The sequence below is a fragment of the Lactuca saligna genome, chromosome 5 (genome assembly GCF_052625555.1).
Source record: "Lactuca saligna cultivar CGN05327 chromosome 5, ASM5262555v1, whole genome shotgun sequence".
Taxonomy (NCBI): Eukaryota; Viridiplantae; Streptophyta; class Magnoliopsida; order Asterales; family Asteraceae; genus Lactuca; species Lactuca saligna.
Genome location: NC_136421.1, coordinates 143,289,932 through 143,311,156, shown reverse-complemented (window position 1 = coordinate 143,311,156; position 21,225 = coordinate 143,289,932). Strand labels below are relative to the sequence as shown.

Genomic DNA, 21,225 nt, shown 5'->3' with positions numbered 1-21,225 from the left:
CATGTACCCAAAGAAATGCACAAATATTTTAGAGTGTTACTACATGGACATCATAGGAAAGAGTGTGAATCAAAGTTGCCAAAAGATATAAGATGTGATATCTGCCACGAAGAGGGACATACTAGAATAATGTACCTAAATAAATACAAAAATATTTTGGAGCATTACGACTTGGAGAAAATGATGAAACACACGAAAAAAAAATTGAAAAATGGGTGAGGGTATAACTTCTTAGTTGAGGCTACGTAGGCCCTCTAGTTATGAAACATGGAGTAATGGTTTTTGTATGTTTAACATAGAAGGGATTAAGTTAGTTTTCTTTAAAACTTTATCATAGTTAAACTATTGAAAAGTTAGACGGTGATTAGTATGTAACATGAACTTTGAAGTTACCAACATAATTAGTCCATAATGTTGATATCACTACTTAACTCTACACCAAAATGTGTGTAGTTTGGAGCAATATATTGCATATATCCATCAATTCATGCCAATTGTCCTCCACTACAGATATGTACTTTAAATAACTGTGTATACAAACTTAATTTTTTTAGTACCAAAAGCTGTATTTTGTTTTATGCAACAACAATAACAAATAACACTCCAAGAATATTACTCTAGAATGCCCGCACATTCTAGATAATAGATCCGAAATGAAGTTTTTCAGTTTGAAAATGCACGATTTTTTGATTCCAGACGAATCTTCTGCCAACTACCACCAACTCCACAATGACCTTAACTATTATGAAATAATGTATTCAAGATTAAATGGTCATTTTTTAGAAACTTGAGAAAGATAGTTATTTCCTTTAAATAGTTCATGTATAATTATTAGCTAAATTTATTTCCCTTAAAATATACCAAAAACATTTGTTATAATTAAATAAATTTTATTAAAATAATCTCTATTATCTTTATCAAATGGGATGTACTTAGAAAAAAATAAAACGGGCCAGCAAATAAGCTCAACTAGGACTTGTCCAATCCGAAATGAAGAGAAAGCCCAAAGAACACCAAGTAGGGTTTCTGCAAAAGTATTAGAATCACCAATTTTCTTCAAAACCCCTTCTTCTTCGTCGCCTCATTTCCACACCGCCGGAGCAAGCGAAGCAGCAGAAGGTCATCCATCAATGGCGCCAAAGCAGAGAGCTCCCCACACATGCCGGAACCCAGATCTCATCAGGGGTGTCGGGAAATACTCCCGCTCCCAGATGTACCACAAGAGAGGACTCTGGGCCATCAAGGCCAAAAACGGCGGAAAATTCCCTACCCACGAGAAGAAGCCCGCCGACGCCCCCGTCGCCGTCAAGCCACCGAAGTTTTACCCTGCCGATGATGTCAAGAAACCCCTTGTCAACAAGCGCAAAGCCAGGCCCACTAAGCTCAGGTTGATTTACACGATAACTCTTCAGTTCTTCTCGATTGTTTTTCAAAATTTAATGCGTGTTCATTTTGATTTGATGTATGCTTTTCATGTTATGTAGAGCTAGTATCACTCCAGGAACTGTGTTGATTATATTGGCTGGAAGGTTCAAGGGGAAGAGAGTTGTGTTCTTGAAACAACTTACATCTGGATTGCTTCTCGTCACCGGTGAGCTTTTCGTTTTCTGTTTGTATATCGGGTATTAATCAACAACAAATTAAGTGTAGCTTTGATTTGATGAGTTTATGACAGTATTGCTTCAAATTCGACATATAGCTTTTCTTATTCTTCTTAAATTTTGTTTTTTTTAGCAAAGTCTTTAGAGCTTTGATCGCTAAACAATCTAGGGCTTTTCAGGTCCATTCAAGATTAATGGTGTTCCATTGAGAAGGGTGAACCAGTCATACGTAATTGCCACTTCAACCAAGGTCGACATTAATGGAGTAAATGCTGAGAAGTTTGATGACAAGTATTTCTCCAAGAAAGTCGAGAAGAAGAATAAGAAGGGTGAAGGAGAGTTCTTTGAAGCTGAAAAAGAGGTCATTGAAATTTTCTGTTATTTTGCAATAAAAATTCTTATCTTTTTGGTGAAAAGTATCTCAACGTTATATCATCCAAAATACCCTAATAAGTATATAGACATAGAATCATAAAATTAATGAGAGGCCTAGATTAACAGGACTAAGTACAAATCAGTTTTAATGTACATTGCTATATATTACATGAATAGCATGGTCATTATCCTATGTTTATTTATTAATGATTTTTCAGATAATAATGTTCTAATTTTGATTTATTGGTTTGAATTTGAAATTTATATAGGAGAAGAGTCAGCTGCCACAAGAGAAAAAGGATGATCAAAAAACAGTAGACGCGGCTTTGATTAAATCAATTGAGGGTGTTCCTGAATTGAAGAGTTATTTGGGTGCAAGATTTTCTCTTAAGGCAGGAATGAAACCACATGAGCTTGTATTTTAGATGATATGATGATATGCATTTCAACACATTTATTAGCGTCGAGTTTCTTTTGTTTGAGTTCATCTTTGACTTGGTAGCTTTGTTTTTTGTTGTCGTGATATTATTATTAAATTTGAGATTTTGCATGATGGTTTCTTGTTGTTTATTTGGGTCTTGGGGTTTTGGAACTATACTTTTTAACTTATTTAATATTTTTATAAAGTTAAAGAAATAAAGAAAGATTGAGTTACAGATATATTTTAATGCTAATTATGTAATATGGTTTTGGAACTATACTTGCTAACTTATTTAATATTTATAAAGTTAAAGAAAATAAAGAAAGATTACGTTCTTTTTTTTTTTTTTGTTTAGAGTCTTAGAGATATATTTTAATGCTAATTATGTAATTATGTTTTTTTTTTGAATAAACTAACTAGTATAATTGAAGTTTTGATAATCATGACCTTTTTCTTTTTTAAATTTAGAAAATGACTTGGAAATATAGCTTCTTTGAGCATTAAAAGTTATTTCTTAGTTAGATGCATTGTTGTCAAAATCGCGATCCTGAACGTATGATCGTACGATCCTAGGAATGAAAAACGATCCGGATCGTATTTTGGGTAGGATCGAGATCCGATCCGATCCTACCTTCCCTTGATTTTTTTTTTTTTTTTTTTTTTTGCAAATGAATCTTTTTTTAACCATTTTATATCTTTTACTCTTTACCAATCTACCATTTATCGTTTTTTATTGTAACTTATTACTAATATTTTGAAATTTTCATAACTTTTGAACGAATAATTAAATGTTTGAAATATTTTTCATGATTAAATATTATAAATTAAAATTGTATTTTATTTTGTAGGATCTTAGGATCTCAATCCCGATCTTGCAAACCTAAAAACGATCCTATGTAAGATCCTGATCTTGACAACCTTGGTTAGATGTATATGAGTTAATTAAAAAAAATTAAGATGTATATGAGTTAATTAAAAAAAAATTAAAAGTTAATTAAAAAAATTAAATATAAATGTCTAAATATTTAAGAACTTTGAATTATAAAAATAAGAAAAATAATGAATTATTAAAATTGATTTTCTTTTTATCTTTTAAATTTAAATAAATAAACAAAGTAAATTAATGATGTTTAATTTGAGAATTTTCAAATAAAAATGTAAGTCCATTAATGAAATTGATATTTATTTATTATTATATTTATTGTAATTATTACATTGAAATATTATATGAAATTTATTAAAATAGAAAAACCCATAAAATGGCATGTGAAAAAGAAATTAATTCAAAATAATTATAAAATGACATTTGACAAATTGAATAAGAGTGTGACAAATGATTAAAAAAAAACCTTTATTTATTAGAGAAGATATGAACTTTGGAATTTGTGTATATTCCGGAATAAAAAGTGCTATATGGATTTATGTTCAGATTGTATTCCAGAGTGTTTATATTATTATTAGTGTATTTATATTGCATTGTTGTTCTGTTTTGAGAAAATTTGTCTGTCTACATACAAATAGTTTTCGCGAAAAAAAAAAATTGTTTGTAAAATCAAGTTTTTAGAGTGCATATTTATAGTTGTGGTCCATAGGGGCGAATCGACATATCATTACAATATATTGTTCTAGATTACATATGTTTTGGGGTAGATATAACCACTGATATCAACTTTTATGGGTTGATTACGTTGGTTGCTTTAAAGTCCAAATACATACTAATCAAATACATCTGTCTAAGGATGAGATTTTGGCCCGGAAACCCGAACCGAACCAAACCAAACCGAACTAGGCCCGAATAAGCAATTCTAAATACATGACCCGAATAAGCATTCCTCGTCCCATTTCTCTTATCGATAGAAATCAAAATCACGATTTAAACTTCTGTCCTCATCGTTCATAACAGAAAAAAACCCTACACTTGATTTTGTCGTTTCAAAATCAACCAATATTCTCAACTATTTCCAAACTCGAAATCACTTCTGTTGATCATTCCTCTTGTTTCAGACTTTCATAAATCGACCCATCCTATTGTCTCTAAGGATTCACGAATTCTTACTTTGTCTAGTCATGAAAAATTAGGCTCCAACTCAAGAAACTCAAGTAAGAAATTAATTCTTATTATGTAATCTACTATGTAAATGCTATTCTTTCAATGTGTTATATTAGTCTTTGAATGTTTTACGTTCATGTATAAAAGTATATTTTTATTCTATTATTTGGGTTATAGAATCCTAATACGGTTTATTCTGTTTTTTCGGTTATATTAGGTCCTTAATCATCTTGTACATATTATTCGGGGAATAATCGAACCGAACCGATTAATACCTGAACCGAATTGAACCCGTATTGGTTAATCGGTTCGGTTTTCGATTCATGCAATTAGACTTATTCGATTTTCGGGTTCGAGTCGGTTCGGTCCATGTAACATCCCCCTCTGGCACATATCACAATATTGTCCGCTTTGAGCCACTCGGCACGAGGACTTCCCAGGGGGTCACCCATCTTGGTACTACTCCCGCCCGAGCACGCTTAACTGCAGAGTTCTTATGGGATCTGCTGCCCTTACGACTTTAAAATGCGTTGTGATAGGGAAGGTATCCACACCCCTTATAAGGAATGCTTAGTTCTCATTCCCAGCAGATGTGGGATCAGATCTAACCCACTTTCATCCCCCATTATAGGGTTCGACGTCCCCATCGAACACATCGACCCGTGCCGTGGCTCTGATACCAATGGTAACATCCCCCTCTGGCACGTATCACAATATTGTCCGCTTTGAGCCACTCGGCACGAGGACTTCCCATGGGGTCACCCATCCCGGTACTACTCCCGCCCGAGCACGCTTAACTGCAGAGTTCTTATGGGATCTGCTGCCCTCACGGCTTTAGAACGTGTTGTGATAGGGAAGGTATCCACACCCCTTATAAGGAATGCTTAGTTCTCCTTCCCAGCCGATGTGGGATCAGATCTAACGCACTTTTGATGCTTATTGTCTCTAAATTGACTAGCCCTAATCTACGAAAGTTACAATTATCTCCCCTTAGGATGATTACGTCCCGGAATCATCAACGGAATAGGACTTGCATAATGATTCCAGATGCTATTTCTTCATCCTAGGTAATAACCGTAACTTCTATGTTTCCTCGAAAGAGTATTTAACTCTATGGCTTTCTTGACCGCAGAAGATGCCCAATCTTGCATTTGCTTATCGTACTATGTTGTACTTTCAATCGTAACCTTCAAGTTACCAAATAAGTCCTTATTGTGGACTCCTTCTTCTTCTCAGGGTAAATTCTTTTATTTATCTATTGTAACAGACCGATGGGTCGTGTTCTAACGACCTCTCATCATAGTCAAACTCAATTTGATATGACCACTAGGGTCGGAATAACAACCATCTTACTAGTCATTACCGAAACAATGGTAATGACATACTTGAATAAAAACGAACTCAATTACAAGCTTCTTGGTAACCTTGTGACTTTCCCTGATCCAAGCGTGAGTCCTGTGCTTCCAGTAGTATAGATCTCTACTACTATTCACACCTACTCATACTCATCCCAAGTATTGTCTCTTAGTCCCCAAGTCCTAAAATCACAAAACAATTTAACACATACGAATGTGTACAATTAATCATATTTTTTTTTCCTAGACTCTACTAGGACTTCTTCCATGCGTATCTTCTGTCATCAATCATACTTCAACTCGATTGGTGATGGAAATTTTAGATTATGGGATAACTTCAAGAATTACACCAATCGTTCCATCATCCTGCCAATCGAAGGTGTACTTCAGACGTACCGTACTCCTCTAAACATTCCGTTATTTTATCAAACATAAACTAAAGGCAAGACACCACTCTTACGATATCTTTCGATAGGTGTCATTCACTATCATACGCCTTTCATTTCCTCCATTTACTCAATTCTCTACGAATCTTCACCATAACGTTTTGTACATCCAAGCAGACGTGCGGTGCACCGGGCGAGAATTTAAGATAAGAAAGCTTTTAGTACGATAGACGTATAAATCTCCTTATCTCTCCGAAACGTTTACATGCCAGTCCTAATATCGTAATCATACGCTTAGAATCCTAAACACATAAGGTTTCTAGATCCGGTTGGCAACAAACCATAGATCCAAACAAACAATTTCATATATGGAAAACATATAGCATTTAACACATAAAAGCATTTTAGGCATCTTTCCTAAAATATACCAGTGCTCGTGCCTAAAATATGTAGACACTCATCTCACAATCATCGCTTAGCATTCTAAGTTTAAGTCTATAAATCCTACAAATTACTAGTTCGTTTAAACTAATGCTCTGATACCAACTGTGACATCCCCAATTTCTCGATCAGAAAAGACCGGTTTGTTTATGCTTTATTTTAAAATCAGAGTAATCGTTTAAAGAAAAATGTTGCGGAATTTGTCCCAAAAACAAAATATGATAACCATTTATCAAAACATTTCTCAAAGATAACGTATTTTCATTAAATAATAAAACCTCGGGATGTCATGTTCTGATACAGACCAAAAGCATAAACAGTAGACCTTACAACAGTTATTTGTAACTACTGATCTATAATCAAAAATCTCTCGTCAAGTCCACCAATTTATACTCTTGTGCCATTACCTGTAATGCAAAGAAAACTGAGTGGGTCAGGCTTGGGAGCCTGGTGAGCATATAGGGTTTTCAACCCACAATAATACATTTATTATATTCAATTATCAAACAATCAACCCAAATACCCATCCCCATTATCCTCTTTATTTCTTAAGGTTTTACTCTAAAAATCAACTATCCTTCATTCATTCATTCCTAAGGATTTACCTATGGAATTGGCACGAAGTCCATTGCTGCCAAAGTTTATCTATCAGGTACTAAGTCCATAGTTATCAACATTTATCTCTCAGGTACTAAATCCATAGCTATCAGGCGCTAACTCCATAGTCACCAAGGCTCACTTAACAGTAGGCGCTAACACCATAGTCACCAAGGTTTATACAATAGGCACGAAGTCACATCGTCACCAAGGTTTACTTGATAGGCAGTAAGTCGCATAGTCGCCAGGGTTTACTTAATAGGCACGAAGTCACATCATCACCAAGGTTTACTCGATAGGCACTAAGTCGCATAGTCGCCAGGGTTTACTTAATAGGCACTAAGTCACATCGTCACCAAGGTTTATTCGATAGGCACTAAGTCACATCGTCACCAACTATTCCATCTACCCATGTTCTACCCAACATTTTTGTAGATATAAATACAAGCACAATTTAAATCATTTAACACCCGTATAAAAACATCAATTCCAAGCCCATCTCAAATAGACAAATAATATATAACCCATAGCACGTATTTCATAGCTAATACTTTATATTTATGTGTTAGAAGAAAGTAATCACACACTCACACGTATAAACAACTTTATATTATACACATAGCACGTATTTTATAAAATACTTCATATATATGTGTAAGATGAAAGTGACTATACACTCACACCAAACATATACTTAATACATTCAAACAATACTTGTATTAAAATCGTGTTCATGAAAGGGACTATACACTCACTTGATCAGAAGATGACCAGACAACACTACAACTTGTGGAAGTAGTATTCTTCGGTAGATCTGGAAGATCTTCACAAAAAACCGGACTCCTCGCGGGTAGAGCTTCGGCTCGGAAACTCTTTTCTTCTCGGGATCTTCGGGCTTCGGGACTCGCTTCGGGTCTCAGGATGATACCGGGGATTTGGGGGTACTTCTTTGCACGTAAATTGAGGTAATATGGGTGAGAGATGAGAGAATGAGCAACTAAACTCGGCTGGCCCTTCAAATCTATTTATAGGGCAAAACTGGCCCTTGCCACGTCGTGGAACCTTTTTCCATGTCGTGGGCTTGGTCATCACTGCATGCATCATCTTAAGTTGCATATGGGGGACTCTCGTAGGTGTCAGAAGGCTTGTCACGTCGTGGCATTGCTTTCCACGCCGTGGTCTCTAACACAGCTTTGGGGTTTGCGCCCCGAACTTCATAAATTCATAACTTTCGCATACGAAATTCATAAGTTCCTTATTTCAATTATCAATTATACATTCTTATTCCTGATACATACTTAAGCATCGGAGGGGTGTTAGCCAAGCTAACACCCACCCTTTACGTAAGATCTTTGTTTTGCAGACATCGAAGATATTGACCAAGATTTTAGGGGCTGATCACCCCTCCTACGATCTAAGGTATCCAAGATACCTTATAAGGTTTAATGACTTACGTCTTTCTATTAGATTAGTTTTAAACACCTCTCTTGGACTCACGATTTCTAGTGATAGTCAAAGGATATGGGGATTGACTTACGCTTTAGTAATAGACAACCTCCATATTACTATCTATTTACTAGAACTTAATTAAAGTTTAATAGAATGAAACCAACATATCCTATAGTCGGGAACTTATATCCACACATTTAACATTAACATGTTTAACTCAAGCCAAGGGAATATCCCAAGAGAATAACCCTCAGACGAGGTTATCCCAAGATTTGCAACATTTTTATGTTGTCAATTGGTGAGAACATGATCATGTTAACTAAGTCAGAGATATCCGGATCTAAGATCAAAACCAAAGATTTAAAACAACGAAGGCATCCTAAGATATTAAACAAAGTATCTAAGATATTATGCGAATACATGAATCTCAAGATAACAAACGAAATCACTTCGACTCAAGATATCATCCTAAGATATCATTCTAAGATTTCATCCCAAGATACCCTTGCCATTTCTCATAATTCGAACTATGAAAATGGATGCCATAATCATATACGAATTTGAGAACACAATTATCACACTATTAAGCATGATATCAATCAGATTTAAAATCTACCAGCGAAAGTGTTTCCTCATAATCATTTCCATGAATTAGAGCGAAACCATTTGCCACTTAGATTTTATGGTGTATTTGTTCCTATCCATGTGAATCTGTCATTTCCAACCTACCATCATAAGATAAGGTCTAGGACAAAGACAAAATCAAATTTAGGTTTCCTTTAATGGACTGAACTTTACTTATTCTTAATCTCTTGCCTTCCGGTAGCACAAGGGACTACCATGTCTTCCATGTTGTTTAAGCAGCTCACTTCCATTAACCAATGTACTATCACTGACCAACATGCTTTGCCTCTTGCAGTCAAATGAGAACCATAGAACTTGCATGCATTACCAACTCAACTGGAAGGTGCGTAGAAACAAGAATGTGTCAACTCAACACGATAGGTTATCAACCTCAGGTTGTGTGTTAGTGATAACTAAAAGGTTTATTCTTGATTGACTCATAAAACTATTCAAGACCATTAAGACTCCCACTGACTTCTTGATATATAAGTTTCTTTGTTAAGGAACTTTCCTTAACAAATAAATATTCAAGAGATAGTGTGGGTACTTATTAAGAAAACACTTCATTTAATTGGTCTTAGTTTATCTTTGTTTTAACCAAAACATCACAACTACCAATTTCAAATGTGCTAAAGTAAGAAAACTTTTTCTGGTCCACATATCATGAGGTGTTATAAATCTACTTAAAGTATGACTCTAAAACTTGATTTAATACGAAGTATGAATCATCTCTTGATTAAATCATTTCATCAATATTCGATTCCTCTTCTGAGCCATACAAATGCACCAAGATGTCCTTAGAGGATCAATTGTGACATGGTTGCATAATCATTAAGATGCTCATAAAACACGATACCTGATGTGTGTAAAACCAACTAGTTTTATCCCTACTTTTTATTAATAAATTGAGCACACAAAGGCAGTGAACCTGTCTTTAAGTGGTATAGATTGATAAGTAAGGTATCGAACTCAGGGAACGGAAAATTAAACTAATAACTAATTTTAACTAAAACAAATAATAAAAGTAAAGGGTTTTTCTCTAGTTTTGCAAGACTAGAAACTTAGACAAACTAAATTAACTAATTAACTAAAGCAACAACTATTCACCAAATTTGATAAAGATGTTTCTATTTAGGTTCAACCAATTCACTCCTATGGTTATTTAAGTTTAAGGTAGATTAATTGCTATTGGTTACCAATTATAATAGTTAGGTTCATATTCATTACTCCTAACCCTTAGACAATTAACTAATTTAAGCGTTGATCAAGTGTTTATACTAATTAATTCCCTAGATTAATTATTTGGATTAAATAAGATTTGTAATGGTCAATTAAGTTATCAATTCAATTAACCTCTTGTTGATGGTTTCTCAAACAAGCTCACACATTAATCTTCCTACTTTCTTATTAATCTTAGTTTCATAATCATTACTTCTAAGCATATGGTTTAGCATTCACATAGACATATGAGGTTAACAATTAAGTGATGTTCATGCAACCTAATTGCCTTCCAATTAACAGAAAATAATAGTGATTAATACATAAGGTTCTTTAACAAACTTAATTTAATAAATCACCAATAGACAATTAAGCAATAATCAATGATCAAACCATAGGAGTTCTTTGGTATTCCCCAAACAGAAACAAAAATGAATTTAGCTCATAATTGCAGTAGAAACAAACATAAAAACAAAGTTTACTAAAGCAAACATATTCAATTCCTAAGTCTAAGTGGTAGAATTAACCTAATTGCTTGAATTCTTCCAAATATTGAAGCCTAGGGTTCCTTAGCGTCTTCTGAATCTCTTAGTCGCAGCTAAACCTTCAAAAATCGCCAGGAGTATCATCCCATGAGATAAGGATTCGTGTTTTATAGATATCCCAAAACAGGGTGTACTCGGCGAGTAGCAGAATCAACTCGCCGAGTAGATCCATACTTATCCGTCTTGAATCAACAGTCGTATTTATCTTCTGGAATATCCTCGTGTACTCGCCGAGTAGGGTCGATCTACTCGCCGAGTATATCCCCTTCTTTCACTCTTTGATCTTCAATTGCTTCCATTTTCTCCTTTTTGCTTCCAAGCATATCTTTTGGACTGAAAACACAATTCACAACATTTTAAGTACCTTTTGTCCACATTCTTCACATAATTAATCAAAAACAACTAAGAATATATGCTAAATAATTAACTAATTATTCACATATCAAAATACCCCACACTTGACTTTTGCTTGCCCCCAAGCAAAACTAGATTTTAAACATATTAGAATCACATATAATAACTCCAATCCAACCCAGCCATTATGCCAAGACCGCAACGCATGCATTTGTGTCTAAAATTTCCTAAAAACCCCCAATACTTCAAATACTCACAATCCTCATAAACATTCGCCCACTCACCCCGAACTATGCTCATTTTATGCAACCCTCCGAATCCATCCTCAGAAAATCTCTTTACCCTCAAGGTATTTTTAATTGAGCAACCCAAGCATACATATTCTAGAATTACAACTTTTCGATCCCACTATGGAGCTCTTTGAATTCTTCACTTTCTTGATATTTGATCTTTGATATCTTTGAATTCACCAACTTGTATTGACTTTTGGTATCTTCAACTTTTTGGATTTCTTGGAACTTTGATCTTTAGATCTTCACTTCATTTGATCCAAAATTCCTACAACTTTTCTAGTAATTCTCTTCTTTTTTTTCATGTATTTCTCAATTTTTTCACTCAAATCCCTACATGCTTAAGCAAGGGCGCTCAATCTCAACCTTTATTGGCTAATGATAAAAACTTTCCTGGATACATTTCAGGTTTAGGCTGCTAAACATATTGCATCCCTCAGGCTGAGCAAGGTCGTGTTTTTGTCTCATGATTTCACTGAAATAAGGAAGCCACAAATGCACTAGAACGTATATAGGCTCAACTAAACATTTGAGTTTTCATGCAATTTTTAACGCAATTCTAATATGGAATCCTAATTTTTTTACCAAAATTTTCTAATTGAAGACCTAAGCATTTTTTGGTATGCAACAATTTTTTAAAAATTAGCCTAAATTAAGATTCTAAGTGTTCTAAGATGTGACTAACCCCCTACCCCACACTTATTTTATGCAATGCCCTCATTGCATATTATACCAACTAAAAATGCAAATAGAGAGAAAGTTGGAACAAACTCCCCTGGGGTAGCAGTCGCTAGGTTGACACTCTCTTCTTCAACTCCTTCTTCTGTTGACTTTAACCATGGGAACAGCTCATCCATGGCATGGGCGTCATACGTCTCGTGTGGTTGATAGCTCGAAAAACTCCAAGGAACAGGGTTGTTGAAAAATCTTCAGTAGTAATTCATAAAGAGTATATGAATGGTGCAGAAAAATTAGCCAGAGCAATTCAGAAACTCCTCATGCAGCAGGCTACTCGGCGAGTAGCGTATAGACTCGGCGAGTAGAACTCGATGGCAAAGCAGTTCGTGTAAAAGCAGATGTACTCGCCGAGTAGTGTTAGTGCACTCGGCGAGTAGGGCGTATATTTCCAGATTTCTTTGAACTGCTGTCTCTCTTGACTTTGGTGTTGAAATGGAAGTATAAATGTACTCTCACGCGAATTTCCTAAACAGCAACACTCCATAAGACTCTTGACTCGTACGGACTCAATCCTAGGAACAAGACTCCATAATCACTCAAAAAGTCTCTCTTTCCTCCCTTGACCCTTCCTAATTAGCATGCTTCCTAGCTTCAATACCTGAAAAGAAAACTAACAGTAACACTAATATTTCAACCACATAACCAAATCCAACATGTCCACAATTGTCTTAAAACAAAACATCATTAAAAAAAAACAAAGCAAAATCTTCAATCTTCCTCTTCCATTCCGGCTCCTCCAGCTCCACTACCTCCTTCTCCACCCCTTCTCCGCATCCTCTCGTCCCAATCCATAATATAAGGGTAGCCGGGTCCAGGCCTCGGGGAAATGTACATTTGTTGGAAAAGATACTCGAAGGATTGATTGGTGTAATTAACCCCTCGCCCAATATCATCCAAGTAGTGTCGGTACTCTACTTGGTTCCAACCCTCGTTATCCTCCACCGGAATAACCGGTGGGTCTTCCCGTACCCGTTCGCTCCTTGGCCTAACCCGCCTTCCCGGCTCCTCGGGGACCACCGGCTCATCTTCATTCGGAATAGTAAAGGAATCACCAAAATTTTCAACTATCCGAGCCCTCCTATAAAGTGCAGTGTTGAACGGAGGAGGGTGGATAATCGTTAGCGCTTGAGCTTGCGGCAAATCCAAGATCCCAAATGATTTCGCAAGCCGAGTAATGAACATGCCCCCATTTATCTTCGAATTTATCTTCTCCTTGACCGCCCCCTCCGCAAGAAATTTAGCAATGCAGTATGGAAGGTTGTAGAAGACGTCGGGAGTGATGATACTCCACAAGTAGAAGATGTCAAGGGTGGGAACTTTGTCCCCATCCTTCCGCATGTTGATCGTGCTTGCAACGAACCGGTGAATGAGTCGGTGGATCGGAGAACGGATATGACCTTCTTGAGCAGTGGAAGGTATGTAGACTCGGTTAGCAATTGTACTCCACCATGTTGATGCCACCACCTCCTCGGGAAGTTCTTTGTAGGTATTCTCCAAGAAGGCTTCAAAATAATCCTTCATTGCCATGTCTTGGTCGTAAATGCCCAACCGCCAAGAGAACTCAACCATGCTGCATTGTCGCAGCTCCCCACCCAAAGAAAACGAAATCGTGTTAGGATTGTAAAACTCACTACCACCTCGGAATGAGATGGTAGCAAAGAATTCCCAGCACAACTCCGTGTATACCGGCTCTTGGATTTTGAACAATTGCAACCAACCATCACAAGTGATGTTGGCATAGCCCAAGTTACAATCTTTCACCAAGTATGGGGTGAGTTCTTCTTCCAAGCCAACATTGCCCATCCATCCCTAATCCACTGCATTCGGTAGGTGGATTTCTTTCTGTCGAAGTGCTTCCAACCTGTTTAGGGCTCGAGTTTTGGATGATTTGGAGGTGATTTGTTGAAAGGCTAACCATGGCATATCACCATGGCTTCCCCCACGTGAGGATTGACCTATTCTTGCCATGCTATCTGCATACACATATCAAAAACACAACAACAAACAACACCCAGTAATTAAAACAGGAAAATATATGATCTGATTGTGACCTACTTGCCGAGTACACAAACCTACTCGGCGAGTAGTATAAACTTCTTGACAGATCGAGATCGGATCTGTGTAATCCGTGCAATAGTCCAAATTGTTCATAGGGTTTTGTTGTAATTACTTTTCTAACCATAGATCTTGAAGAAATTACTCCTAACAACATCTAATTCATGACTAAATCAAAACCCTAGAAATTGGGAAAAACTCCCCAAATCCGAAATCACATCAAATATGGGCAGATCTATGATAAAGATTGAACCTTTCATGAAATTAAAGGGTAAAGATGTTACCTTGTTGGTTGAATGAAGAGAAAAGAGTAGAAATTTGGAGAGTTCTTGAAAAATGCTTAGGGAGGCGGCTGAGAGGAAGTGCTCGGCGAGTGTTGGGATGAATTGGTGAATAATAACATTTTTTTACAGGCTTTATTTTACTGGGTTTGAACCGGCTACTCGCCGAGTAGAATGGGTCTACTCGCCGAGTAGACACGCGTGTTATCAACTTTTGGCTGCAATCGAGCATTTACTCGCCGAGTATAGTCGATATACTCGCCGAGTAGATGTCACAGGTTGAAAAATTTTGTAATTTGACCAATTTTAATGTATCAATTCATTTGTTTAGCCCCTCCACCCCACACTCACAGCATAGCTTGTCCTCAAGCACTTAGAGACATAGAATAAACGAAGAAGAATGAGAAAAAAACAAAATGAAAAATAAAGAAAAGGAAAGAAAATGCAAACTTGAAACTCGGGTTGCCTCCCGAGAAGCGCTTCTTTTGATGGAGTCATTAGCTGGACTCCGCCCCGTCTACGTGTTTGCAATTCCGCACAGTAGCAGCTCCTCCAATCCTTCATTTCGGGGGACACCTTCTTCATATTTCTTCACTCTATGACCATTGACTTTGAATGGTGTGCCGTCTCTTGATATCAATTCTATAGCCCCGTGTGGAAACACCGTCTTGACCAAAAAGGGGCCATCCCACCTTGATTTGAGTTTGCCCGAGAAAAGTTTTAATCGGGAATTGAAAAGCAATACTTTTTGGCCTTCATGAATGTCTTTGCTCTTGATTCTTTTATCATGCCATCTCTTGGTCTTTTCTTTATAGAGCCACGAACTAGAATAAGCATCATTTCGGAGTTCTTCAAGGGCATTCATTTGCATCAAACGGTTGGTCTTCAATTCTTCTATATCGAAGTTGCACCTCTTTAAAGCCCAATATGCCTTATGCTCGATCTCGACCGGTAGATGGCATTGCTTTCCATAAATCAACCTATATGGTGTAGTACCAATAGGTGTTTTGAAAGCGGTACGAAATGCCCATAGCGCGTCATCCAATTTATCCGACCATTCCTTGCGGTTGCTTCCCACCAACTTCTCTAAAATACGCTTCAAGGCTCGATTGGTCACTTCAGTTTGTCCACTAGTTTGTGGATGGTATGATGTGGAGAACTTATGGGTCACCCCATATTTCTTGAGCACCTTTTCCAATTGATCATTGGAAAAGTGTGTGCCTCGGTTACTAATCAGGGCCTTCAGAACACCAAACCGGGAGAATAGTTTCTTTAAGAATCGTACCACTACCCGTCCGTCATTTGTAGGTAAAGCCTACGCCTCCACCCATTTTGAGACATAATCGACCGCCACTAGTATGTACTTGTTTCCTTTGGATGTGGGAAAAGGTCCCATGAAGTCAATGCCCCATACGTCGAACACCTCGCACACTTGAATGCTATGTTGTGGCATTTCATTTCGAGATGAAATGTTTCCCACCCTTTGACAAGCATCACATTCCTTGACATATTGGGCTGCATCTTTGAAGATTGTAGGCCAATAGAACCCAATGTCAAAGATCTTCTTTGTGGTATAGTGTGCTCCATGATGTCCTCCCGTGGGCCTGCTATGGCAATGTTCTAGTATTCTTCGGATTTCCTTCCCGAACACACATCTTCTTATAATTCCATCCGCATAGCTTCGGAAGAGGTATGGATCGTCCCAAAAGTAGTATTTGATCTCCGCAAAGAATTTCTTCTTTTGTTGATTACTATAATCCTTCGGGACATAATTTGTAGCTAAATAGTTAGCTATGTCTGCGAACCATGGCTCCTCTCCCACGGACACCATAATGTATTCATCCGGAAAGTCGTCTCCATCCTTATCTTCTTGCAATTGCGGGTTCTCGAGCCTAGATAAATGATCGGCCGCTACATTCTCCATTCCTTTCTTGTATCGTATCTCTATATCGAATTCTTGAAGAAGCAGCACCCATCGTATTAGTCTTGGCTTGGCATCCTGTTTGGAAAACAAATACTTGATAGCCGAGTGGTCAGTAAAAACAGTGGTTTTAGATAAAACCAAGTAAGGGAGAAACTTGTCAAAAGCATAAACCACGGCTAAAAATTCTTTTTCAGTAGTAGTATAATTCTCTTGGGCGGGGTTTAAGGTCTTGCTAGCATAATAGATGGGTTGAAAGTGCTTATCAACCCTTTGACCAAGGACCGCTCCTAATGCATAGTCACTAGCATCACACATGATCTCAAAGGGTAAGTTCCAGTTTGGTGCTATAATGATCGGGGCATTAGTTAATTTTTCCTTTAGAAATTCAAATGCCTCTAAACACTCTTTAGTAGAATTAAAGGGTGCATCTTTTAGTAATAATTGTGTTAGAGGTTTCGTGATTTTGGAAAAATCCTTTATAAAACGCCGGTAAAAACCTGCGTGTCCCAAAAAACTCCTAATGCCCTTCACATTAGTTGGTGGGGGTAATTTGGCAATGGTGTCTATATTTGCCCGATCCACCTCAATTCCCTTTTTAGAGACTTTGTGTCCCAAAACTATACCCTCCTTGACCATGAAGTGACATTTTTCCCAATTTAGGACCAAGTCGGTTTTCTCACACCTAGCAAGCATTGAGTCAAGATTTGTGAGACAGTCATGGAATGAAGATCCGAATACAGAAAAGTCATCCATAAAGACCTCCATGAATTTTCCACCATATCATGGAATATGGCGGTCATACACCTTTGAAATGTCGCAGGTGCATTGCATAGTCCAAAAGGCATGCGTCTATAGGCGAAAGTCCCACTTGGGCATGTGAAGGTGGTCTTTTCTTGGTCCATTGGGTCTATGGGTATTTGAAAATACCCTGAAAACCCATCTAGAAAGCAGTAATAGCTATGGCCCGATAGTATCTCTAACATTTGATCTATGAAAGGAAGGGGGAAATGGTCTTTACGAGTGGCATCGTTTAGCTTTCGATAATCGATGCACACTCGCCAACCGGTTACCGTTCGCATCAGAATTAACTCGTTCTTTTCGTTGGTGATGACCGTCATTCCTCCTTTCTTGGGCACCACTTGGACCGGACTCACCCATGGACTATCGGAAATGGAGTAGATGATTCCTGCATCTAAGAGCTTGACCACCTCCTTCTTGACGACTTCCTGCATGTTCGAGTTCAATCGTCTTTGGTGCTGCACTACCGACCTTGCTCCTTCTTCTAAATTGATTTTGTGAGAGCAATAGGATGGGCTTATTCATTTGATGTCGGAGATGCTCCATGCGATGGCTCTTTTCCTTTTCTTCAACACGTGTACAAGTTCTTCCTTTTCCGTCTTGGATAGATCCGAGGCTATGATCACAGGCTTCTGATTTCCTTCTTCCAGAAAGGCATACTCTAGATGGTCAGGTAATGTTTTAAGCTCCATTTGGTTGTGCTTAGTGACGGACTCGCCGAGTACAGGTTTGGTACTCGGCGAGTTTGTAGCTGCATTCACGACTTCTGGCTTTTCTTCAGATGTACTCGGCGAGTAGATCGGGTCTACTCGGCGAGTAGGGCTCTCAGATTGCTTCATTATTTCTTCATACTCCGCTTCTTCCAACAGTATTTCAATCTCTAGTAAGTCCTTTTCTGGGTCAAATGCTTCATCCAAAGCTGCAAACTTGTTGGAATCTTCAGGTATGTCTTCCTCCAATAGTTCGTCGAGCATGTCGATTGAGAATGCCGTGTCGTCACTACTCCTAGAGTACTTCATGGCTTGGTCTACCCCGAATGTTATTGAATCGTCCCCAACTCACAAGGTGAGCTTAGAATCTCTCATGTATACGATAGCGCTAGGTGTGTTGAGGAAGGGCCTTCCAAGGATAATTGGCACTTGCAGATCTGCCTCCATGTCTAGAATGATGAAATCAGCTGGGAAGACAAATTTTTTCACTTTCACTAGCAAATCTTCACAAATGCCTCTTGGGAAGGTGACAGTCTTGTTTGCCAAATGAATTGCCATTCGAATTGGCCTTGGCTCCGGGAGGTCTAGCTTCTTAAAGAACGAGTATGGCATAAGGTTCACACTTGCTCCAGAATCAGCTAAGACATGAATTGCAGCCAAGTTGCCAAATTGGCAAGGTAAAGTTAAGCTCCCTGGATCACCCTTCTTCTTTGGTAACTTGTTTAGCATTGCGACGGAGCAGTTCTCATTAAGCACTACCTTTTGCACTTCCTCCATCTTTCTTCTATTGGTGAGGAGTTCCTTAAGGAACTTAGCATACTTGGGCATTTGCATGACGACTTCAATGAAAGGAATGTTGATTTGAAGAGTTTTAATGTGGTCTAGAAACTTCTGATATTCCTCTTCATGCTTCTCTTTCTTGGCTCGGGCTGGGTATGGCATTGGAGGCTGGTATGGCTTCAAGGGAGGCTGTTCATTCGATTTTGCTGGGGTACTCGCCGAGTCCATAGGCCCTACTCGGCGAGTAGAACTCTCAGATTGTGAATCTTGGTTTTCTGCTCGTTCTTCAGTTCCTTCCTTCTGCGAGTCCCTAGTTGCTTCAGTTCGAATGGGGGCCAGGGGAGTGATGATCTTCCCACTTTTCGTTGTGACAATGTTTACTTGTGTGCCTCGTGGGTTGTTCTCGGTTTTGCTTGGAAGCTCACCCGGTGACCTTTGGTTTAGTTGTTGAGCAAGTTGCCCAAGCTGCGTTTCTATGTTGTGGATGGATGCTTGCTGGTTCCTGAGCATGGTTCTTGTTTCTTGGATAGCAGCATCATGGTCACTATGTCTTTTCTCGGAAGCAGCCACAAATTTAGTAAGCATATCTTCCAAGCTTGGCTTCCTCTCTTGCACCGACTCCTCCTTTTGATAAAAGCCTCTCTCTTTTTGTCTATACTTCTCCTCCTTGGCCTTCTTGTACTCTTCGTAAGGCAGCCACTCTTTCTTTTGTTTGCGCCAGTCCTCATCATACCGGTCACCGCTCGAATAACATGCTTGTGCCTTCTTGTTGCCATTCTCATCCAAATCGCAATCTCTAGTGAGGTGAGGTCCATTGCAGTTTTCACAACCCACCCGAATAGCATGGATAGTTTGATCCATTTTGTCCATTCTCCTATCCATGGTTTTTAACATGGCCATGACCGCGGATAAATCTTCAGTAGCAGCATACGCGGCTCCCCTCGTGACATCATTCCTCGGGTTGTGGTATTCTCTAGAGTGTTTAGAGGATTCTTCAATCAATTCTTTAATCACCGGGGGTGGCTTCTTTGTAAGTGGGCCTTGCGAGTCTAGCAACTGCCGGGTTGTGACATTGACTCCATCATAGAAGATGGAAACTTCTTGCTGGCTGTTTAGATCATGGTGTGGGCAGTTTCTTAGCAGACCTTTGTACCTCTCCCATGCTTCATATAAAGACTCTCCAACTTGTTGTTCAAAGTTTGCAATGGCCTTCTTCAGTTTGGCTATCTTGGATGGTGGGCAAAAGTGATCAATAAATTCTTCCTTCATTCTGGCCCAAGTAGTGACTGATCCGGGGGGAAGTGACTTGAGCCAGTCTTTAGCAGCACCCTTGAAGGTTACCGGAAGCATACGAAGTAGTTGAGTTTCGCGGGTTACATTTGGAATATTGAAGTAATCAGCAACATCATTGACTTCATCCAAATGTTTGTAGGCATCTTCATGATCTTTCCCATAGAAAGGTATTTCCTTGAGTGAAGCTAGGATATGACCTTTTAGTTCGAAGGTAGTAGTCGCGGGAATTGCGGGTTGCACAAGTCCCAGGCCATGGTCGTCGCGCATCCTCTTCTTCCATTCTCCCATGGGGATTTCATCAATGTTATCCATAGTGAACGCTAACTCTTCCTCCGACTCGGTTTCTTGCTCGTACGTTGCCTCCTCTTCTTCCTCGGTCTCGTATCCAATATCTTCTTGAATTGGCTCCTCAATTATCAAAGAAGCGCTAGAAGCTCCTGATTTACCGCTCTTCTTTTTCCGAAAAACAGTCTTCAAGTTGGACAATGGTGATTTCTTTGGTGTGCTTGAACTCTCCACGTCCTTCCCTTTGTTTCTTTTCAATGCGGATTCGGGGTCTTCAAACGGGGGTACTAGTGGTGTGTTTGCTCCTCTGGTCATGAAAGTCCTGAAATCAATAAAATAAAAAGCGTAAAAAGAACAAAAAGATTGTAAAAATAAAGAAAATCTACTGCTGACTAAACTGCTACTCGCCGAGTAGGTGCGATTGCACTCGGCGAGTATCAGTGGTATTTCAAAAAAAAAAAATATTTCTAAGTGAACCTACTAAAACAGATACTAAAACCTAATTACTAATTACTAAATTGCAATAAATGTACTTTATGCAAGTAAACTCACACAAAGGATCGAAAAAATTAGGAATTAGCTTAATTATTTAGAACCGTTCCCCGGCAACGGCGCCAAAAACTTGATGTGTGTAAAACCAACTAGTTTTATCCCT

The 21,225-nt window shown here is 38.2% G+C and overlaps 1 protein-coding gene and 1 non-coding gene across 2 annotated transcripts; both read left to right on the top strand.

Annotated features, from left to right (window-relative positions):
• The first annotated feature begins 1,027 nt into the window (after positions 1-1,027).
• LOC144997147 (large ribosomal subunit protein eL6-like) lies at positions 1,028-2,529 on the top strand. The gene is made up of 4 exons (XM_078956979.1): positions 1,028-1,387; positions 1,485-1,591; positions 1,781-1,962; positions 2,246-2,529. Exons 1-4 carry the CDS (start codon positions 1,131-1,133, stop codon positions 2,399-2,401), a joined length of 702 nt encoding a protein of 233 aa, XP_078813105.1. The 5' UTR covers positions 1,028-1,130; the 3' UTR covers positions 2,402-2,529.
• Positions 2,530-20,106: 17,577 nt separating this feature from the next.
• LOC144999015 (small nucleolar RNA R71) lies at positions 20,107-20,213 on the top strand. Its single transcript, XR_013660543.1, has one exon. It is a non-coding gene; the product is annotated as a small nucleolar RNA R71 (small nucleolar RNA).
• Positions 20,214-21,225: the final 1,012 nt, after the last annotated feature.